Below are 21,962 nucleotides of genomic sequence, written 5' to 3' on the forward strand. Positions count from 1 at the left end.
AAATGCATTTGTTCTTCACTACATGAAATGTGCCTACACTAACACCAGTTGTCCTGCGACAACAAATAACTGACACTTGAACTGACATGGTGATGCAAAACTATTTATTCTGTCTATACTGTTTTCAGGAAGCGTACAATAGTGCTTTTGAGCTGGTGTGAGAGGCTGAGTTGGAACTGAACAGAGATGAAAGGAATCCACTCATATTTATTTGCACACACCCTAAATGTTAACCAAGAGAAATTAAAGGAGACAAAATCAATGTTTATTTTAATTGGAGATGGTCAAGTGTTACATTCTGACCAAAACTATGCTAAAAACTGTTAACATCTTAACAATTTATAATTAGTCTGAAAGAATAAAATGGCCTGAGGACAGAATGATACCAAAGAAGCAGCGTCCTGTCAGGCCGTGTGAAACTCTGTAACCACCTAGCTCTTTGTCTACATCTACTGGGGCTGAAAAATTCAGCTTGTGTTTTTTGAAGCTAGTGTCAATTGTATTTACTTTAATCGAGTATGAAAGGATCAGGTTGCGGTTAGAATGTTGAAGAAACTGAGGTGTTAAGACTATAAGATAAAGGAGAATAATTAGGCCATTCGGCCTTTTAAATCTAGTCCGCCTTTTGATCATGGCTGATATGTTTCTCAACCATTCTCCTGTCTTCTCCCCATAACCTTTGATCCCTTTACTAACCAAGAATTATCTATTTCTGTCTTAAATATGCACAATGACTTGGCCTCCATGAACTTCTGTGGCAATACATTCTATAGATTCATTACCCTCTGGCTGAAGAAATTCCTCCTATCCCAGTTCTAAAGGGCCATAACTTCACTCTGGGCTCTGTTTTTGGGACCTTGTCTCTCCTACTAGTGGAAACATCTTCTCCATATCCACTCTACCCAGGCCTCTCAGTATTCTGTAAAGTTTCAATCAGATCTCCCTCATTCTTCTGAACTCCACTGAATACAGACCCAGAGTCCTCAACCACTCCTCATATGACAAGTCCATCAACCCCAGGGTCATTCTTGTAAACCTCCTCTGGAAAACTCTCCCCTCACCAACCAAGGCCAGACATCCTTCCTTAGACACGGGACCCAAAACTGCTCATAATATTCTAAATGCAGTCTGACCAGAGTCTTATGCAGTCTCAGCAGTACATCTCTGATCTTGTATTCTAGCCCTCTTGAAATGAATGCAAACGTTGCATTTGCTTTCCTAACTGCCAAATGAACCTGCATATTAACCTGAAGAGAATTCTGAGGCTAGGGCTCCCAAATCCCTTTGTGCTTCAGGTTTTCAAAGCCTTTTGTCCATTTAAAAAATAGTTTAAGCCTCTATTCCTCCTACCAAAGTGCACAACCTCACACTTCCTACATTGTATTCCATGCACTACTTCCTTGCCTACTTTTTTAGACTGTCCAAGTCTTTCTGGAGCCTCCTCACTTCCCCAACATTAGTTGTCCGTCCAACTATTTTTGTGTTATCTGGCAAATGTAGCAACAATGCTCTCAGTTCTTTCATCTAAACTGTTATGTATCACGTGAATATTTGTGGTCCCAACACTGATCCCTGCAGAACTCCACTCATCAAGGGGTGCCATCCTGAAAACGACCCCTTTATTCCTTCTCACTGCTTTCTGCTACACAGTAGTACCTTGTCCCTGATACTAAAGGCTCTCATTTAGTGAGCTTTGACAAACGGTCAGTTAGACTCGAAACGTCAGCTCTTTTCTCTCCTTACAGATGCTGCCAGACCTGCTGAGATTTTCCAGCATTTTCTCTTGTGCTCTTATTTAGTAGCCTCCTTTACAGCACTTTGTCAAATATATTCTAGAAGTCCAAATAGATCATGTTCTCTTGCTTGTTACCTTCTCAAAGAATTCTAACAGATTTATCAGGCATGATCTCCCCTTGACAAAGCCATGCAGACTGAGCCTTACTTTACTATACACTTCCACATGCTTCACAATATCATTCTTAGTAACAGATTCCACAACTCTGCAATGTCTCCATCTGCTCCACATGATTTATTCACTTTCGGACCTTTCAGCTTCACCGGCATCTTTTTTGTAGTGATGACCATGATACTCACCTCTGTCCTCTGACTCTCCAATGGATCTGGTATCCTACTGGTGTCTTCTATTGTGAAACACTACTGATGGAAAGTTCAGATTGAGTTCCTCTGCCATTTCTTTGTTCCCTTTTACTACTTCTCCAGCCTTGTGTTTCAGCTGTCCAATGTTCACTTGTGCCTCTCGCTTACATTTCCTATATCTAAAAAAATGTCTTGCAATCTTCTTTTATGTTACTAGCTAGCTTACGCTCATGTTTGCATCATTACTCTGTGAAGCATATAGCAACTTCTGATGTCCCCAACTTGCTGTCAGCAATACCTTACTCCTCCACAAGGTGCAATGTCATAGTCTGCACAAATGCAATCTACACAGAAATCAGTGATTCTTTTAAAACTACACAGGGAAACATAAAGTACAAATTCACTGAATTATTTATTGGGAAGCTGGAATGTTTAAGTTATATATAGACATTACAATATTAAATGCTGAAACAATGCCCTACTTACCAGCTTGATTCGTAGTAATGTTAACTGCTGCAAACTGAGGAGGAAGTGAACTCTTGCTGGAGACTCCATTTACTGCTTGGATTTCAAATGTATATCTGGTGTGAGCCAAAAGATTGCTGATAAACACATGCCTTTCCGTCAGGCCCAGCTGTCGTGGGACAAACTCAACATTGTCATCACATCTGGAGCAGATTTTGCCTTCTACGCTGCACTTCTTGCAGATGATATTATAGAGCAGGTCATCACGGCCACCAACATCCTGTGGCTCACTCCATTCCAAACTCAGAGAGGTCTCATTCACCTTTGAAATAACATTCTGTGCAGCAGAAGGCACACCTTAGTAAAATTGAAATTGGAAGTTAGAATGTGTGTTAGACATAATTAAATTCAACATGTATAAATTTAGAAACATGCATTTATCATTTATATAATACGTGTTTTGTATTATATTACTGAAATATATGTATTGCTCCATATAATACTGGGTTGCAAACACTGAATTCAGACATAAAAATCTGTTTGCATCTTATTTCACAGAAATTAATGTTCCCATTGAAATAATCTATAATATATCAAATAAAAGAGCAGACTTGTCTTTATTATAAATTAAGAGCTGATCAGAAGTACATTTTTTAAATGAAAATATATTTTGAGACAATGGAAGACTATTCACAGCAAGTCAGAAGGATATAACATCTGCTTTGAAAACACTTTGAAGGTCACTGGAAAGGCAAATTGCTGTTTAAAAAGGAAAAGTTCTGAAATTAAATTAAAGCCTGTTCTGAGAGAAGGTATCTGGGGTTGGGTACGGCTTTTACTGATAAGCAGGCAATGGAAGCATCTGAGACACTAAGTTTATAGAAGGCAGAATGTAACTTCAGATGTACTTTTAACAACCAGTCTGTTGCCTGCATTGTGCTGATAAAAAAAATGGAAAGCATCTGAGACTGATAAGCCTTTAAATGCAAGGTAAAAGCCATAAAGTGTTTTTCACCAAATGTGCTAGGGCAAACTATTGGAGAAAATCCTTTTAGGAAAAATAATATCTCGTTTGAAAGAGGATATATACTATCCTTTTTTCCCATTTTTCAACCCTAAGGTCATTACACTTAGATGCATGTTTTCCGGTATCCTTGTAAGAGAGAGGGTGTGTGTGTGTAAAAAACTTGATGACATATACGATGTCTTTTTCATTCCTGATTGCATTATTTTTCAGTTCTATTGATAGGTATGTTGCATAACTTTGATCATTTCTATGTTGCCCATCTCATTTCACAGTTCCTCTCTTTTCTTGGTATCATTTGTTCATCTTACAATTCTGTCTTGTTTCTGAATCCAATTCATTTATATTAAATTATAAGCAGTAGTGGCCCCAATAATGTGTACACTACTTGAACATATCTCCTGCACCACATTATGCAGTAAATTGATTCCTTGAAGTAATTAATTTTTGAAGACTAAGAGGTGATTTCATAGAAAATTAGAAAATTCTTGAAGGGGCAGACAGTAAATGCAGGCATGATGTTTCCCCTGGTTGGACAGTCAAGAATCAGAGTCCACAATTTAAAAGTTAAGAGAAATGCCAGTTAGGTTTGAGGTGAGGGGATTTTTCATTAACTGAGAAAGTTGTGAAACTTTGGAATTTTCTACCACAGAAGGCTATAGATGCTCACTCTTTGTGAATGTTTAAGGTAGACATTGATAGATTTCTGATTACTGATGGCATACAGACTTATGGAGATTGTCTTGAATAGAAGACTTTGAAGTGCTTGATCAGCCAATGATTATTTTGAATGGTGGGGCAGAATCAACGGGCTGAATAGACTGCTGTTCCTAACTTCCTGTTTTTCCCCCCATACTCTTTCTTCTTTTCATTTGTTGACAGGACATGGACATTGCTGGTTAGACCAGTATTAATTGCCCCTTTTTAATTATTGTTGAGAAGGTGATAGAACTGCTTTCTTGAACCACTATATTGCATGGGCTAAAAAAAAGGTATATAGTGTATAGGTGCAACCACAATACTGCTAGGAATAGAGTTCCAGAACTTTTTGACTCAGTAACAGTGAAGGAATAGTAATATATTGATGAAATATAAATAATTACATTAAAGTGTAGGATGTTACTCCCTTCTCAGATAAAATTCAATGTAGTGGATAGCATTTTTGTGACTTGAACTAAGCACAACATTGGAAGTATTGTATAACAGAAAATGAAGAATAATTCAAGTAGTAATAGCAATAACCTCAGTAAGATTTTGGCAATCATTGCAATGAAATATAATAAGTTTTAGTTGTTTTAACCGTTTGTCTTGTCTTGATGAGATTTGGGGGAAATTTGAGAGTAGTCATTATTATTTTTTTCGAAGTGTAGTTACATATATTCATAAGAATATTCAGTTACACTCATAAAATCGCCTTTCAGTAGTTGTGTCTCAAAGGCCTCACAGCATGCTTTACTGGCACTATGATATGTACCTGCAAACATTTTTTTTTGACAAAATAAGTACATAATGTGAAAGGAATTTCATAAGAGTATATTAGCATGTTTCAACAAAGGTCAAAAATGTTTAAGCCTAAACACCACACACTGCTTAAATAGTGTAAACCATCTTAGTTATGAGACATAATATTTCATATGTGCACTAAGGCTGCCAACATGGGCAAAATACGCATGCTACTCCTCAGAATAGTGCTCAGGTTTAAAATTAATGTGCAGTAACTACACACAGACATAGTTGCTTAAGATTTACAGACTAGCAGCATGGTCATTAATGTGTCAGAGGTGCATTTACTATTTGAGATAATTAAACTGCAAATAACCCAATGGCACTATAAAAATATATCTGTCTCAGACATGTTCCCCCTAGTGCCATAAAAAGAAGAAACTAATGGCTTTGGGATCACAGGGAAAACAGAAAGAAGATTATAAAAGCCTTGGAAGTGGTTTAAAAACTGCTGTCTTTGTTCTTGTCAGTCATTGTCTGTTTTAAAGTCCTTCTCAACACAAACTGTTATTTAGGCCTGTAAAATAATCTATGTGAGTAAGATTATATCATGGCTTAGGCAGCTTAGGTTCTGCAATTATTGTACCAATACTGAGAAGACTGGACTTGATTAGTGTTTAAAATATTTGGAACTTGGTTGGATGCAATGTCATTTTTTCAAATGTGTCTGAATTTGCCAACTACTATACTGGTCATATTCATTTGGCTGTGTTACTAACTACATCTTTAACTTTAAATGCAATTAAAATCCCATGCTCAATTAATGTGAATTAATGGCAGAGTAAGGCAGTTTCTGCTCATTATGCCTTGAGTGTTTTGGACCTTCAACTTTCATGGACAATGAACATAGTTAGGATGTATCTGGATCTTTATCACAGTTTGATGCTTGCTTCATTATTTTTAATTTAAGACATGAAAAGAGAATTCATTTATTACTGCAGTGTTGCAAAATAAAGAAGCTTCACTGAAGTACAGGTTAAGCATGAGAATATAATATAAAGTAAGTCATTTCAAAGCATCATAATATTTAGCAAAAGGTTTGGTAATTTGCTAAATGGCTAAGGTTGTGTTTTAAAGATGATATCTGGTGTTCTAACAGCAGAAATGTAGAGACAAAACTGGGCTATGATCACCTAAGAGATTACGACACACACATGTATATGGTATCAGAACAGCGTACCAGAATCGTAACCAATTCTGTGAGAATCAATGTTTGTCACAAATCAACAAAGCTTAATTTGAATGGTATGACTTAATAATTAGTGTTAGACTTCTGGTTGACATAAAACATAAGATCAATAACTAACTTGTGCATCCCATCTCGGGCTGGTCACTGTCCGCTCGATAGAATCCATTCTTGCACTGACAGATAGTGGCTGCTTCAGAGTTGACCCTGCTGTTAGATGGGCAAAGTGCGCAGGGTTCATGCCCTTGTTTGGATTTGAATGTTCCTGGGCTACAAGCTGAAAGCCAAGAACAAACAGTAATTAGGAACATAGTGCTTTACCGGCAAACACATTTAGATGTTTAATGCTCGCTAGTCTTTAGAACAAAGAATAAATGCTTCGAAAAGCTTTCCTTGCAGGTACAAAGCCACATTTGCAAAGAACATCAGTACATTATCCTTGGGAAGGAAATGATCCCACTAGAGATAATCCTAAAAGGATCTGTAATTCAAAAGCAGAAATTGCAGATATATGATTCCAGTCATACCCAGACACAAAACAAACTCAGACTGTTCAAGTTGACAACTTACTAATATTCTCTAATTGTAATATTAGTATATTACAATAATGTTTCAACAGTGAACTGCTGTTCTGCTGCTAGATATCACAAATGCATTTAAGTTGGCTGCTTTCTGTTTCCCATGTTACATGGACCATTACAATGCTGGGGAAGCATATCAGCTACAATTTTTTGGATTGAGTATGTGGTATTGTTTGCCTTTCCAACCACTACCCTTCATTTATCTGTGCTGGAGACAGGTACCAATATACCCTGACCCTAGGTGGATTAAATCTTAACCAACCAGTCCTGGATGGGGCTTGAATCCAAATACAGGAGAGTTACCCACTGAACTATCCTAGCTCCTACATTTGGCTATTCTCCTATATTTTTTAAGCAAGTAGAACATAGAATTGTACACACAGGTGCAGGCCCTTCAGCCCACCATGTCTGTGCTGACCATGACGCCATTCTAAATTAATTGCATCTGCCTGCAAATGCCTCTAGACCCTCTATTCTCTGCCTGTTCATGTGTCTTTCTAAATTCCTCTTCAACACTGCCACTGTATCTGCTTCTACCACCTCCTCTGGCAGCATGATCCAGGCACTACCACCCTCTGTGTAAAAAAAACTTTCTTCACACATCTCCTTTAAATTTTGCCACATCACCTTAAACTTATGCCCCTTGTATTTAACATTTCTATCCCAGGAGGAAAACTCTAACTATCTAGCTTATCGAAACACCAATTCTAAGGACAGAATACTTTGATTCTTTGAATTCAACATCAAAAATGGAGAGACATTCCAATTCTGAATAGGTCATGGGGCTATTTTACAAAAGCAGTTAGCAATATCTTTATTTTATAGATTTCTAGTATTATTAGACAATGGTCATCTGCCATATTTCAATGAACCAGATTTTCCTGTAGCATGAAGCCTAATGGTGTCTGTAATTCCTATAACTTTCTCCACACAGTTCAGCATAAAACAATTTTTATTAAAGTGCAGATTGGTGGCATCTCCACAAAAAAAAGGACACTCAGAACCAGAGTGAGCAGGGCAACCAGCAGGGTATGTCCTCAACCACTGAGGCTTAAGAGTTGGGAAATAAGCACAGAGGAGGGGGATTAATGGGAATGAATATTGCATCAAATCAGGTACAGAAAGTGACATTTAAGGAGAAAGAAATGTTGGGGTAAGGGTGAAAAAAAAGAGACAGAAAGAAAAAGTAAGAAAAAAACTATAACAAAGTTGAAAATATTCAAAAAATTCAAAGAATGAGTCTCCACACCTATAATTGTTAGTTCTTTGCGTCAGGAAGATTGATTGGCAGTAAACAACATTAATCATGCCAGTTAAAGGGTACTTACCCACCAATTACTAGCCCTAAATATCTATGGTGTTTTTAGTTTGTGTCTATGGTACAATTTCAGTAGCGTTACAATATTCACTGCATGTCAATGGTAAGGCAGTCAGCAAAATACTGTTTTCTGCAGCTGGCAGTAGAGTGGTGTTACTTGAACAGTACTTACAGAAATTTACATTTAACCATGCATTTGAATCATGCTTAAATTTGCTGTATCAATCACACTTACACAACAGCAAGTACCATTAGTAGCCCAAATTATTTTGACAACAAATTCTGGCTGATTATAATCTTTCTTTGCTATGATATTGCTTTATCACTGAATATTGACAACGAAATTGGTGAATAAGTACTCCGATTTTACAATTTTGACACTTGTGCTTTCCACTAAAATAAAACTGAACTTTGAAAAAAATATTATTCATGCTATTATCGTGATCATTTACAATCAGTTAATATAACAGCATAATTCCCACCATGTGAATAATAGAAATTGGAAAGTGGTTAAAAACTTACTGCACACAATGCAATCACTGCCAATAAAGTTGAAATAAACAATGTAGAACATTTTTTTAAGGATGCCTTGATAGCAAGTACCAGCTGCTGCACAAATTGGAAAATCACAGGAGCATTGCCTCAATATTCTAACACACACTTAAATAGGCAATGCTTTCTGACCGGCAATGTATCCTGACAAGATTACTTAATGTCATAATATTTTACAAAAATTAAGGTTTAGTCCCAGGACAGAAGATAAATTAATAGACCCAAGAGGCCAAATGGCATTTCTGCATCAGAAACAGTTTTATTAACCTTGCAAAGCTAATGTCAGTGAAATTGTGCAGGAAGGCAGTTAAAAGTCTGGTTCCTGACCTGACTCCAGTTGGTCCTCCCCCTCTGACTGCTACTCCTCCCCTGACCTTAACCAACTACCAATGTTCTCCCCCTCAGTTCTAAATTCCATTGTGTTCCTCAACGACTTAGACACAAATAAAAATTCTCACAGACATAAGAGGTTCCAGAGCAATTAGAAATGACTGAAAGGAAATTTCACTTTATCTCAAAATGTAATTCAAAATCATAGATATTTTCCACCTTACTTGAAAGCCTTTGGAGGTGAGAGCCAACTTTTCAAGGCTCCATTCTCAATGTTGAGTCAATCTGATACAGAGAGGAAACTGTAAAATTGTGCCCTAGTGCCCAGAGCATAGCAGCTACAATTTGTGGTGTAGAAATCTGGGAACTACTGCCAAAAACATGTTACATTACAGGCTGTGATCATTACTTATACAGACCTTTTTCTCCATTTCATGATGGTTTTAAAGAGGTTGCTGGCCGAATATGCCCTGAGCATACAACTCACCTTATAAAATGAGCACACAACTAGTTTTTTGCTCTGGTCTACTGAAGCTGGATTACTATAACAAAATAAATGAAAAATCAAAAAATCTCTGCTACTTTCTCCCTGTGTTTAGACTTTGATGCTGCAAAGTGTTTTGATTTTAAAAATTAAAAGTGTTTTTTGCAGCTGAAATGCATCTAATGCCAAACAATATATAAATGGTCATTTCCTCAGTGATGTTTATATATGTTGTTTATATGAGGAAGCCAAGTTCAACAATTGCATTTACTGGTCAAGAAACTAATTTGCACTATTGTCAAAAGACACAAACCCACTGTCTTCACTTCTTAGTGGTGGGAGTGACGGCTAAACAATTGTGTTATCCCTTGGAGGCTGACCTGTGGATACTACTGCATTGGGATAACTCATCTCATAAGGTATGTGTTGCCTTTTTTTGTAATTATTTCCTTCCAAGTTAATCATTTAGTTTTTGACAAGGTACCGCATGGTGGGTTGTTGAGTAAAATTAAATCTTAAAGGATTCAATAAGAGCTAGCCAATTGGATACAAAATTGGCTCGAGGGGAGAAGAGGGTTATTGTTCAAACTGGAGGCCTATTATCAGCAGTGTGCCACAGGGAGCGGTGCTGAGTCTACTGTTGTTTGTCATTTGAATAAATGATTTGGATGAGAATTTAAGAAGTATGGTTAGTAAGTTTGCAGATGATACCCAGATTAGTTGTATAGTGGACAGTGAAAAGGGCTATTTGGGATTACAGCAAGCTCTTGATTAACTGGGTTGAGGAATGACAGATGGAGTTTAATTTAAGACCATAAGACATAGGAGTGGAAGTAAGGCCATTCGGCCCATCAAGTCCACTCTGCCATTCAATCATGGCTGATGGGCATTTCAACTCCACTTACCCGCATTCTCCCCGTAGCCCTTAATTCCTTGAGACATCAAGAATTTATCAATCTCTGCCTTGAAGACATTTAGTGCCCGGCCTCCACTGCACTCTGCCTCCACAGGCCCACCACTCTCTGGCTGAAGAAATGTCTCCGCATTTCTGTTCTGAATTGACCCCCTCTAATTTTAAGGCTGTGTCCACGGGTCCTAGTCTCCTCGCCTAACGGAAAAAATTTCCTAGCGTCCACCCTTTCCAAGCCATGTATTATCTTGTAAGTTTCTATTCAGTCTCCTGTTAATCTTCTAAACTCCAATGAATACAATTTAGTAGGTCAAACCAGGGTAGGACTTATATAGTCAATGATAGGGACCTGGGTAATGTTGTAGAACAAAGAGATCTAGGAGTACAGATCCATAGCTCCTTCAGAGTGGAGTCATAGGTTGACAAAGTAGTGAAGAAGGCTTTTGACTTGCTAGTTTTCAATGGTCAGAGCACTGAATATATGAGTTGGGATGTCTTGTTGCAGTTGTACAAGTCATTGGTACGGCTACATTTGGAGTACTGTGTGCAGTTCTGGTCACCCCAACAAAAGGAAGGATATTATTAAACTAGAAAGAGTGCAGAAAAGATTTACTAGGATGCTCTCTGGACTGGAATGCTTGAGTTATAAGGAGAGGCTGAGACTTTTTTCCTTTTAGGAGACTTGAGGGGTGACCTTATAGACATCTATAAAATCATGAAAGGTATGGATAAGGTAGATAGCCAGTTGCTTTTCTCCATGATAGGGAGTCTAAAAATAGAGGGCATGGGTTTGCTGTGAGAGGGCAGAGATACAAAAGGGTCCGGGGACAATTTCTTTACACAGAAGGTGGTGAGTGTCTGGAACGGGCTCCCATAGGTAGTGGTGGAGGCAAGTACAATTTCATCATTTCAGAAACATTTGGACAGCTACGTGGATGGGATAGGTATGAACAGATATGGACCAAACACAGGCACATAGAACCGGTTTAATTGTAAAAACTGTATGGCATAGACAAATTGGGCCAAAGGGCCTGTTCCCAGACTCTATGACTCTAGTCTGTAACCTATTCCACAAAGAAACTTGCAAAGGTCTGACTTTCAAGAAACAACATCTTCACTACATTCCCTGTGGAATGGAGGCAACCCTTAATATGGCACAGAATGCTTCTCAGGATGAATACTACTAGTTGCAGTGGATAGTTCTTATGTTTCACACAAACTGGATCTTTCCCAAAAGTTCCTGACAAGTGGTTTACATTGTTGCCTGTTGGTTTTAGGAAGGGTAGCCTCAAGGGCCATGTCTCTACTCACACTCATGAAATAGAATGGCAGTTACTTTGTTAGTCACCAAACAAAAACTTTAATTCTGTGTCATTCACATAAAGGCACAAGTCAAGATACTGATCTGAAATGTGCAGCATGGACACAAATTGAAGGATCTGAAACTTACTGGAATGTAGGCTTAGGATTCATCAGCAAAGCAGAAACCAATAGCACACTTTTCTGTTTGGGCATCTGGCAGTTTCCATACAATGCTGCTCTCTTGGCAAATTCAAGATGTCATGTTTCTCCAGGTTCCACATTAAAGATAGGGAGACAAAAACCTAGCCTACTCTTTTGCAGCCTGAAGAAATCCCAATAAATTAAACTGGTGAAGCCACAATAGAGCGAGCAACATTTACTGAGGCATATCCAATTTCCACCCTAGATGGAAACACAGTCCTAAAATTTGCATTAGGTCCCTGATTAGCATTTTCACAGGGCCCATAATCTTACTCAGACACAAAAACAGAAATTGCTGGAAATGCTCAGCAGGTCTGGCAGCATTTGTGAAGAGAAATCAGAGTTAATGTTCCAAGTCCAGTGACCCTTTCTCAGAACTGGCTCCAGAACTCAGTTCTGAGGAAGGGTCACTAGACCTAAAACATTAACTCTGACTTCTCTTCACAGATGCTGCCTGTCCTGCTGAGCTTTTCAGACAACTTCTGTTTTTGTTTCTGATTTACAGTATCCGCAGTTCTTTTGGTTTTGACCTTATTTAGACAAATGCCTGAGCACTCAAAAGTTTCCACTGGAGCACTTCAGAAATGTCGAGTGTGGGAGTACTGCACTGGAAACTTGGTGATACAATTGTTTTCTAGCCAGAAATTGGACAGAATAGAGAGTAATTCCCTCTCCCTCCACGAGGTTTGCTATTGCTTCATTTCTACTTGGTTCTTCACTTTAGTTCTTCCCCAGCCCAATCAAAGACTGATTGAAATATTAATATCATTTGAAGATTTACGAAGGCTGAGAAAGTAACTGCTCCTTTGAATGGCTACTTACATTTGAGTGGATAACTTAAATTTGAGAACATTTGGCCATTAGTTTACCTGCTGACACAAAATTAAAGCTATGTTGCAAATCGTACAAATGCTCTAACAGTGTAAAATGAAGCCCACAATCTCAAAGCATTACAGTTCAGCTTGAGTCAGCTATCCAGCCAATTCTGATTGAACTTCCCGAATTTGGCAATAATATGCAGTGATCTTTAATGTTTGAGTTAGACATTGAAAGTTTAATGAGTCCTGTACTGTGGTATGAGACTTACTCCAACTATTATCACAGCCCCGCAAATAGCATTTATCTACAAAGAGCCTCTCGCAAGTACAATCTGGGAGGAAACTCATTCCTTTCTAATCTGACCAATGTCAATACAAATCTCTTACAACAAACTGTTTCCAGAACACTCCAAGACAGTGAAGGAATTTAATGTTTGAGTGGTTAACGAGCATCTTTACAGATGTGACCAAAAAAATCTTATTATCCTACCTCATGAGCTCCCAATATCCAAATGACAAACATTATTTCTCAGTAATAATTTCCATGGTTTTAAAAAAAAGCCCAAATTCAGAAAAAGGAGTGCTCGGGAACAACTTGATCACATTCTCCACTGAAATCTGGGTGAAGATTAATTACTAATATATACTATAAAACTTTGAATTAAATAAAATCAATATTGATAAATTGAGTTGAGATCTCCAGGAAGTGTTTCAAAGGAACTGTAACTATTCCTGTTGTAGGAAATGCTAGTTTCACAGAATGGTTTAAAACAAGCCAAAGGATAGCTTTCAGAGAGAATATGTTTGGGCTATTTTCAAAACATTGATTAGATCTTGTGAAGTTTTACGAATTGCATGTTGCATGGTTGATGAAAACTTTTTATTTTAACCTGTTAATGGGGAAAACCAAATTACCTTTGTGTGGCACGTATAATTATTAAACATTTCCTTGCACAAAGCACAGGTAAAATCTCCCCAAAGGGTCAGAAACTGAGATATAGACTTGAAACACTAGGACTATTTTCACTGACCCACAGAAGAATGAGAGAAGATACAATAGAACTGGTTAAAATCATGGAGGGTTTTGAATAGTGACAGTTTACTTGCCTTGGTTTTCGGTCAGTGTTAGAGGATACTTAGTAAAGCTGCCAGTGAGAGCGGGGAGAGAATTTGGATAAACTTCTTAACATAGGCGGTTAAGAGAAATTGAATGCTTACTAAAGGGAGCAATTGAGGTTTCAAAGAGATGATGTACATGTAGGTCACAAGTAGAACTTGCACAGCCATGAAACAAATAAGGAAGCAGCATATTCATGGTATGACTGATGAATTTACCTAGTGTTTTTACTGTCATAGGCAGGCTAATTAGGAAAATCCAACTATGAAGTACCTAGAATAATACACTTGCTCTGACTGGGTTGATGTCACCCCATGATGCCAAGAACAGTCAACAGCATATTCTTATGTTGTTCTTGATACATAGTCCAAAACACATTCTGAAAGTGACTATAGTTTTCAATATCAGTTGCTGGTAAAAACTTGTTAATTGTCCTTCAAGCAGAAGTTGAATTTTAAGGATGGGTGAGCACAGACTCAGAGCAGAGGTTGAGATTTTCATGCTGCTAGTTTTTTTCTGAATTTGCTAAATGGTAAGTCCAGCAATCTCTATTACAGAATTATGGATCTGGCTATTGAAATAGAACTGTGTGATTCAGTCGCTTTCAGAAACCCAGGAGAACTCTTTGTTTGTATACCAGAATGAACTGCTCTTAATGTAAACCTTGCCTAAATCCACATTTGACTCATCATCCAATTGGTAGCACTTTAGCCACCTAAGCCACAAGGTTTTAGTCCAGGTTATGCTCTGGAGCACCAATATCCAGATTGACTGTGCTGAGAGAGTATGTTGCATCTGTCAAAGGTTTTGCTTTGCAGCAGTAATTTTAAACCGAGTTACCGTCTGTTTAACCGTAGTCAAACATCCAATGGTATTTTGAAGCAATGGAAATTTATTGCTGGCAACCTAGCCAAAATTAACCCTCAAGTAAAGTTATTAAAATAGATGATCTAGTCATTTTATAACACAGTACTATTTATGGGAGCTGGTTATCCACAAAACATTTGAACTGTTTCAGTGACTATACTTAAATGTACTTTGGATTGTCCTGAGGTTGTGAAAGCTTTTATTTAAATGCATCTTTCTTTATTTTACTCATGATTTCTGTTTTACTTAAGAATTCAGATTTTGCATCATTTTTTTAGAAATCAGATATTCAGAAATATTTTCAAATATTAAAAGCCATTTTCTTTAAATTTTAAATCTAAGGCAAATTGCTGTATAAGTAGGAGTTCACGATTAATTAATAAATAAGGACCCTAACACAGGTGTTCAGCCAGAAACAGAAATTCACAATGTATTGGATGGTATTTGGTGAATGTCTCATCACATTCCCATCCCGAGGTCGTTCGAATCAGAATATCCACCTTTAAAAGCAGAAGATAAATTGAAGCATCTGGGGTAAATTATTCTGCTTGTGGAAGATTTAAGAAGACTGTGGCAATGACAAATGAGAACAAACCAAAGTCAAAACAACTTCTGTTCAGAGAATTGTGACAAGTACTTCAAATATGTTCAACAAATAGCCACAGATAAATTGCCAATGTGAACAAAAAAAGCTCCTTGTTAGATAGCTAGCATGCACATTCTTTGTGAATGGCTCGAGAAGCTATGTAAGTAATACAATCTAAACAATGAATGACAGACAAGGGAGACTGTGGACTGTCCAGAGGGTTATGCGACCTCCACTAAAGTATTTTTAGATCGATCTGGAAGAGAAATAAAAATATTGACGGGCAATTTTTGTCCTTTATCTCAGAAGGCTCAAATAATGTTTACATTTTAAGAGTAATTCTTTATGCTGAGATACTTTGGCTAAGTTAAGGACTTTAGGACCCAGTATCTACACTGTTTGGTGAGGTGGTAGTCATAGATTCAATGACATTCAAATGAGAACTGGATAAATATTTGAACAGAATTATGGAGAAAAAAATAGGGGCATGGCACCTATGAGATTGATTTACCAGACTGCTGCCAGAGGCAAGGTGAGCTGAATGACGTCCTTCTGTACAACATCAATAAATGATGCAATGGTCTATGCCTTTGCAGACTCTGCTGCATATACTCCTATGACGGACTGATGGCTAAAAGTACAGGCCATTGTGTCACAAAACTATGTGCTATTTCTTGCATAACATTTTAGGTCCAAACTTAAGTAGAAATAGCAATTGTGCTATCCTTGTTCTGTGTTTTGCCTGGTTCAGCAAGAGTTTCTAGTCCTGACAGCTACCCAATGTCTCCTCAAGCAAGGTGCAAAGCTTTGGCTGCTAAATAAGAAACAGATTAATATTAGGTGTCATGCCTCCCACGGTGAGCAACGTGGTGGTTCTCATTGTCTTGACTGTTTGCATGAAACATAGCCTATGCGATAACACCCATTGTGCTCTGTAGGGAAGGAGAGGAGGAAATAATGAGAAAGAGAGTTTTAAAAAGCCATTTTACCTGTGTAGCTATATTTGTGATTTTACTATCATTGCTGTTGAAAGTTTTCTCAGGCTGCAGAATAACTTTATGTAACTCTGCTCGCCTGTTACCACTATTGTTTCTCTTAAGTGTTATACATGTTCTTTTACATAACCACCTTCAGGCCTACCATTGCCACTGTGTGTAATGTGGTTCACTGAACATTGTTCAAAGCCCTTTTGCAATACATTTTTACAAATCTGAACAACTGAAAGAACACAGCAGAAGTATCTGTATTTAAAATAATGAAACCAGCATTTCCAAAGCCTGGAAATATTGAGATACTGTTTGGGTCTCACTGTCTAAGTAAGTTTTGATTATTGTTTTTGCAATAGGACAATTAATATTCTGAGAAACAAATAGATGTTCCTGAAACTAACCTGTCCTGCTCTGCAGTTTAATAAGGACACATAGATGCTTTAACGAATAGCAGATGTCTTTAAAACATGCCCATAAGCATAACCTTTGAATATTGTACTCTAATTAAAATATCTCAACCATTCCCTTGGTTATTTTAATACAATAAAGGTAATAAAATGGTTTAATGAATATATGTGTACCATGTTGAGGAGAAAATGCCTCAGGCAGTGCATCTTGTTAGAGTGAATTTGTGGCCTCATCTATATGTTGCATTAACGAAAAACAGAGGGTCTGCACACAGTATCAGCTCTTTTAAATCAGCAGGAAATTAATTCATCAGCAAATCTTAAGTAAAACTCTAAAACCAGTAATGTGTTGTCAAACCTTTGAATTAAACCACAAGTTTATATGGGTTCATTTTCAAACTGGTAATGTTCCATTATGTAGATGACTTTTTGCTCCAACAGGGTCTGTTCCCCAATTTATGCTGACACTGACTGTATTCACTAATCTTTTATTACCAAATGTTCCATGAGAAATTTAAATTAGTAATTCCTTTAGTAATTGTTTCGAGAGTAAAACTGCTTGATCCCCTGTTTTAAATTTAACTATTCACCAAATTCCAAATAATCAAAAAAAAATAAGCAGCATTGCAAGCAAACTACAAATGTTTGACTTTCTTTTGTTAGTCTGATCTTTTACAACTTTTAAGTCATCATTCAATTAATTGGTTTATAAATCTGGAACCCATGGTCTTACATGAAAAGGTCCTCTCAAGTTTATCAGATTTCTGCATTCCTTTTCATTCACCTTACTAACATCGTGGTCCCATAAAACAGTTCTCTATTACAGTCCTTAGGTCACCTCCGCTCAGCTTCATCTAAACCTCTCAACAGTGTCCACCTCTCTCCATTGGGCTGAAAGCCATTCTGTGCTGTGACCTCTTTCATTGGATCTCCCACTCTTTGATACCACTGTCAACACTAAAGTTGCAGTTCACTTCACATAAATTTGTCCCTGCAGATGCACTGAGGCCATCTGCGGCTCAGCACAAACTTATAGTCCTGTCACTGGAATCCTGTTGCCTGTGAGAAAGTTCAAGCCTTTAATTCTATCTCTCTCATTCCATAGACAATGTCTGATCTTCAAAGTATTTCCAACATTCTTTGCTTCGATATGCTGTTTGTTTGAGCTATGAAATATAAAAGCAATGAAACGCTTACTCAGAATTATGCTTTGAAGAAAAAACATGCATAAATGTGCTTGGAACAACTTAAAACTAATACATCTTGCTGAAGACTGACTGAAATGGATTGGTCCCCGGTTTTATTGCCTGCTCAATTTTGCTTTTCCTTGATTTCAATGGTGGGGAAATGGGCAGGATGGGAGATCCATCAGTTTTCCATTCGCCGAACTAAACTAAAATTATTTCCAGTTGTATCTGTAGCTGATTTCTGAGAAGCAGGAACTCTAAACCTAATAATGGCTAGTTTAATTTAAGGCCTGGCATAGGTGGGGTTGAACTTTATAACTCCAAGGCCTGTGGGATTAATAAAGTGCAGTCAGAATAAAATGAGAGAAAAGAAATGAGAAGGGATCAGAGCAATTTTCCATATTCTGTTTTAGCCCTTGGTTCTTTCTTGGATTGAATCCCAGTTTGAATTAGACTTTATTTGAAAAGGAACACAGTACATTTCTGCCCTTTTTATACCAGTTTGAAGGGATACAGAATGAAGGGATACTTTATTCAATTGCTTTACTAATTTTTGTCTGGCCTATTCAGTAAGTACTCTTTGACCAAAGATTTCATTAAAATTCTTGTATTATTCAATAAGTGAGCCACTGGCTTTGAACATACTTAACCTTAGTTACAGATAGATGAGTGGCACTGCATTCCTGCAATGCCAAAGTTCCAGGCATTACAACCTCTTGCTAACTGCAGTATTTTTACTATATTGAGAAAAGCAGTTAACTGTAAGTGGCAGTGCACTAATTAAGGCTATAGTGAGAATCCATTTAAAAATGGGACATTTATTATATGATTCTAAGTAATTAGATACAAAACAATATTTCTAGAACACATTAATAGTAGTAACTGCAAAGTAGAAGATTTGGTACAACTTGTAAGGACCAGAAATTATTCTGGGTATCAGTGGACACGAGCTGAAAATGTGTTACTGGAAAAGCGCAGCAGGTCAGGCAGCATCCAAGGAGCAGGAGAATCGACGTTTCGGGCATGAGCCTTTCTTCAGGAATCCCTTCTTTCGGCTCATGCCCGAAATGTCGATTCTCCTGCTCCTTGGATGCTGCCTGACCTGCTGCGCTTTGCCAGCAACACATTTTCAGCTCTGATCTCCAGCATCTGCAGTCCTCACTTTCTCCTATCAGTGGACACATCCCACAACTCCAGAAGGAAGTCAATAGAATCCATCATCTAATGTCAGGGAGCCAGCTGTTGCTGGAATGTTGGCGTTATAGGTTTGAGTTCTGTTTTGTAAGAGTAAGACATCTACGACCCCTTACAAGGCAACTAATGATTGTTTGGGGGGAATCAATCAGTGATAGAGATAGTTGCCGTTTATGGACAGGAGATCTGGGACCGCTCTTTTCTGGAATTTGCAATTTTCCAGGTTTGGCTGGGGTTTCCCTTCATAGTGGAAGCTGATAATTACAATGAGAGAAGACAGTGCAGCATCCAGAAGAAAGCAAGGGGACCACTGGAGAATGGGCAATTAAGGAAATGTAATTGTCAATCAGTGCACTTACTCAGATTCCAAAGAGATTATAGTTTATTTCAGGGAAGGTCTGGCTATTCTACACCTCATAAACCAGATTTTCCAATGGAGCAGCCAAGTGTTAGAAATGGACTAACATTCAGATTAATAGGCAACTCTGATCATTTCAATTTGGGTGACACTGATCAGTACAATTTGGATTTTTGTTATCTTTGTATTTAAACATTTAATTAATCCAGTAAAGAGGTGGGGACACAGAAGGATAAATGGAAACTGGAAACAAGGTGTAAAACCTGCACAGTGGAGTTCATGCAAAGTGATGAGAGTTTTCATTAATTGTACTTCACACATGATATTTTTCTATTAGGGATGCATATGAGGAATATGGTAATAAGAGGCACCCCTCACAATTTCCTGACCATTTTTGCAGAGAAACACTGAGTAACGTGCAGTGGAAACTCCAGTATATATTCACACAGTTAACAGAAATGTGTGAATGGCTCTGAAGATGAAATAATATTTCTTTTTTTGCTTGATTGTTTCTTAATTTTCATCACTTTGGGAAATGGTGGGGAAGTGTTGGGACAACTTGAAGGTTGTTTGCAAACTGCTGAATATATCATGAAAGCTCTTTCTGTGTTCTGGAGTAGGACAATGGCATGCACAGCCCTGCAAAATACTCTTTACCAACATCTGAGGCTAAGTGTCAAAATTGAGACAGCAGTCTCACTGAGTAGACAAACAGCAGCATGGTCGTATTCATGGAATCATTTCACACAATTCTATACACTAATATTACCATCCCTAGGATACATCATGTCTTGCGGGCTTGAGAACCCTCAACATTGATTCAAGACTCCATAAAGTCTCTGGCATCAGGTCAAGCATGGGCAAGGAAACCTCTTGCTGGTTATCATCTCCTCTCCCTGCCATCCCACCCTCACTCCCAGGATAGCATGTCTAAAATAGTTTCACATGTACCTTAAAATGAGGTTTCAACTAATGAGGCAACATCACAAGACTATTTGCATGCCAAATATTTGAAGCAGCATGCAGTCGTCAGAGGTAAGCCATGCGACATTCAAGGTCAGAGTCGAGTTCTGTAGTCCTCCCAAATCCAGTTGTGAATGATGGTGCACTGGAGGCAGATGCTCCACATAAAACCCAATTCCCATTGATGGAGGAGCTTAGCACATCAATGCAAAGGTAAAACTGAAGCACTTGCATCCATCTTTAGCCAGAAGTGCCAAGTGGACGATCATTTTGGTCTCCTCCTGAGGTCCTCAGCATTGTAGATGCCAGCTTTAAACCAATTTGGTTCACACCATATGAAATCAAGAAAAGGCTAAAGCTACTGGATATTGCAAAGGCTTTGGGCCATGAAACCAAATTGGAGTCAATGAGATTGAGAGGCACAATTATTTGCTGGTTGGAGTCCTAACTAACACAAAGGGAGTGGTTGTTGGAAGTCAATCATGTTAGCCCCAGGATACTACTATAGGAATTCTTCAGGGAAGTATCCTAGGCTCAATCATCCTCAATTTTGTTCTTCAATAACATTCCCTCAATTGTAAAGTTCAAACTCAGGATGTGCACTGATGTTTGCACAATGTTTAGTACTACTTGTAATACTTTAGATATAGAAGTGGTCCATCACTATATGCAACAAGATCTGGATGACATCCAAGTTTGGACTGACGAGTGGTGAATAATATTCACGCCACACAAGTGACAGACAATGGTAAAATCCAATGAGAGAGAATTGACCCATGAACCCTTGATATTCAATGAAATTGCTATCACTGAATTTCCCAGCATCAATATGCTGGGGTTAGTATTGACTAGAAATAAACTAGACAAGCCATATATATACTGTGACTATAAGAGCAGATCAGAGGCTTGGAAATTTGAAGCAAGTATCTCAACTCCTGTATCCCTAAAGCCTCTTCTCCATCTGGAAGGCAAAAGTCAGGATTGTGATAGAAAAGTCTCCATTTGCCTGAATGAGTTCACTTTTAAACGTACTCAAGAAGCCTGACACCGTCCAGGACAAAGTAGCCGGCTTGACTGGCACCCTATCCATCACCTTCAACATTTCTCATACTTCACCACTGATGCGCAGTGTGAATTATCTACAAGATGCACTGCAATAGCTCACAAAGCATCTTTTGACATCATCTCCCAAAAGGAAGATGTCTACCATGCAGAAAGACAACAGCAGGAGATGCATAAGAATACCATCGTCTCAACATTCCCCTCCAAGTTACACATCATCTCAACTTGGAACTATAATGGGTATTTTTCAGTTACTAGATCAAACTCCTTGAACTCCCTTCCTAACAATCCTATTGGTGTCTGTTCACTGCAAAGACTGAAGTGGTTCAAGGAAGCGTCACAACAGCACCTTCTCTAAGGCAAGTAGGTACAGGTAATGAGTGCTGGCCTAGCCCATGACACCCATGACCCATGAACAAATAAAAAATGTGGAGCTTTTGGTCAAGGCAGTGGTGGTACTA

The 21,962-nt window shown here is 38.1% G+C and overlaps 1 protein-coding gene across 4 annotated transcripts in view; it reads right to left on the bottom strand.

Moving 5' to 3' along the window:
• LOC132821877 (ephrin type-B receptor 3-like) overlaps positions 1-21,962 on the bottom strand; it is a 90,119-nt gene that overhangs the window by 20,928 nt on the left and 47,229 nt on the right. For all 4 annotated transcript variants that reach the window (XM_060834795.1, XM_060834793.1, XM_060834794.1 and 1 more), the window contains exons 4-5: positions 6,397-6,552; positions 2,584-2,919 (exon numbers count right to left, since the gene is read on the bottom strand). In XM_060834795.1, coding sequence (XP_060690778.1) covers positions 2,584-2,919; positions 6,397-6,552 — 492 coding nt within the window. The remainder of the gene's footprint in view (positions 1-2,583; positions 2,920-6,396; positions 6,553-21,962) is intronic.

The sequence above is a fragment of the Hemiscyllium ocellatum genome, chromosome 13, assembly GCF_020745735.1.
Source record: "Hemiscyllium ocellatum isolate sHemOce1 chromosome 13, sHemOce1.pat.X.cur, whole genome shotgun sequence".
Taxonomy (NCBI): Eukaryota; Metazoa; Chordata; class Chondrichthyes; order Orectolobiformes; family Hemiscylliidae; genus Hemiscyllium; species Hemiscyllium ocellatum.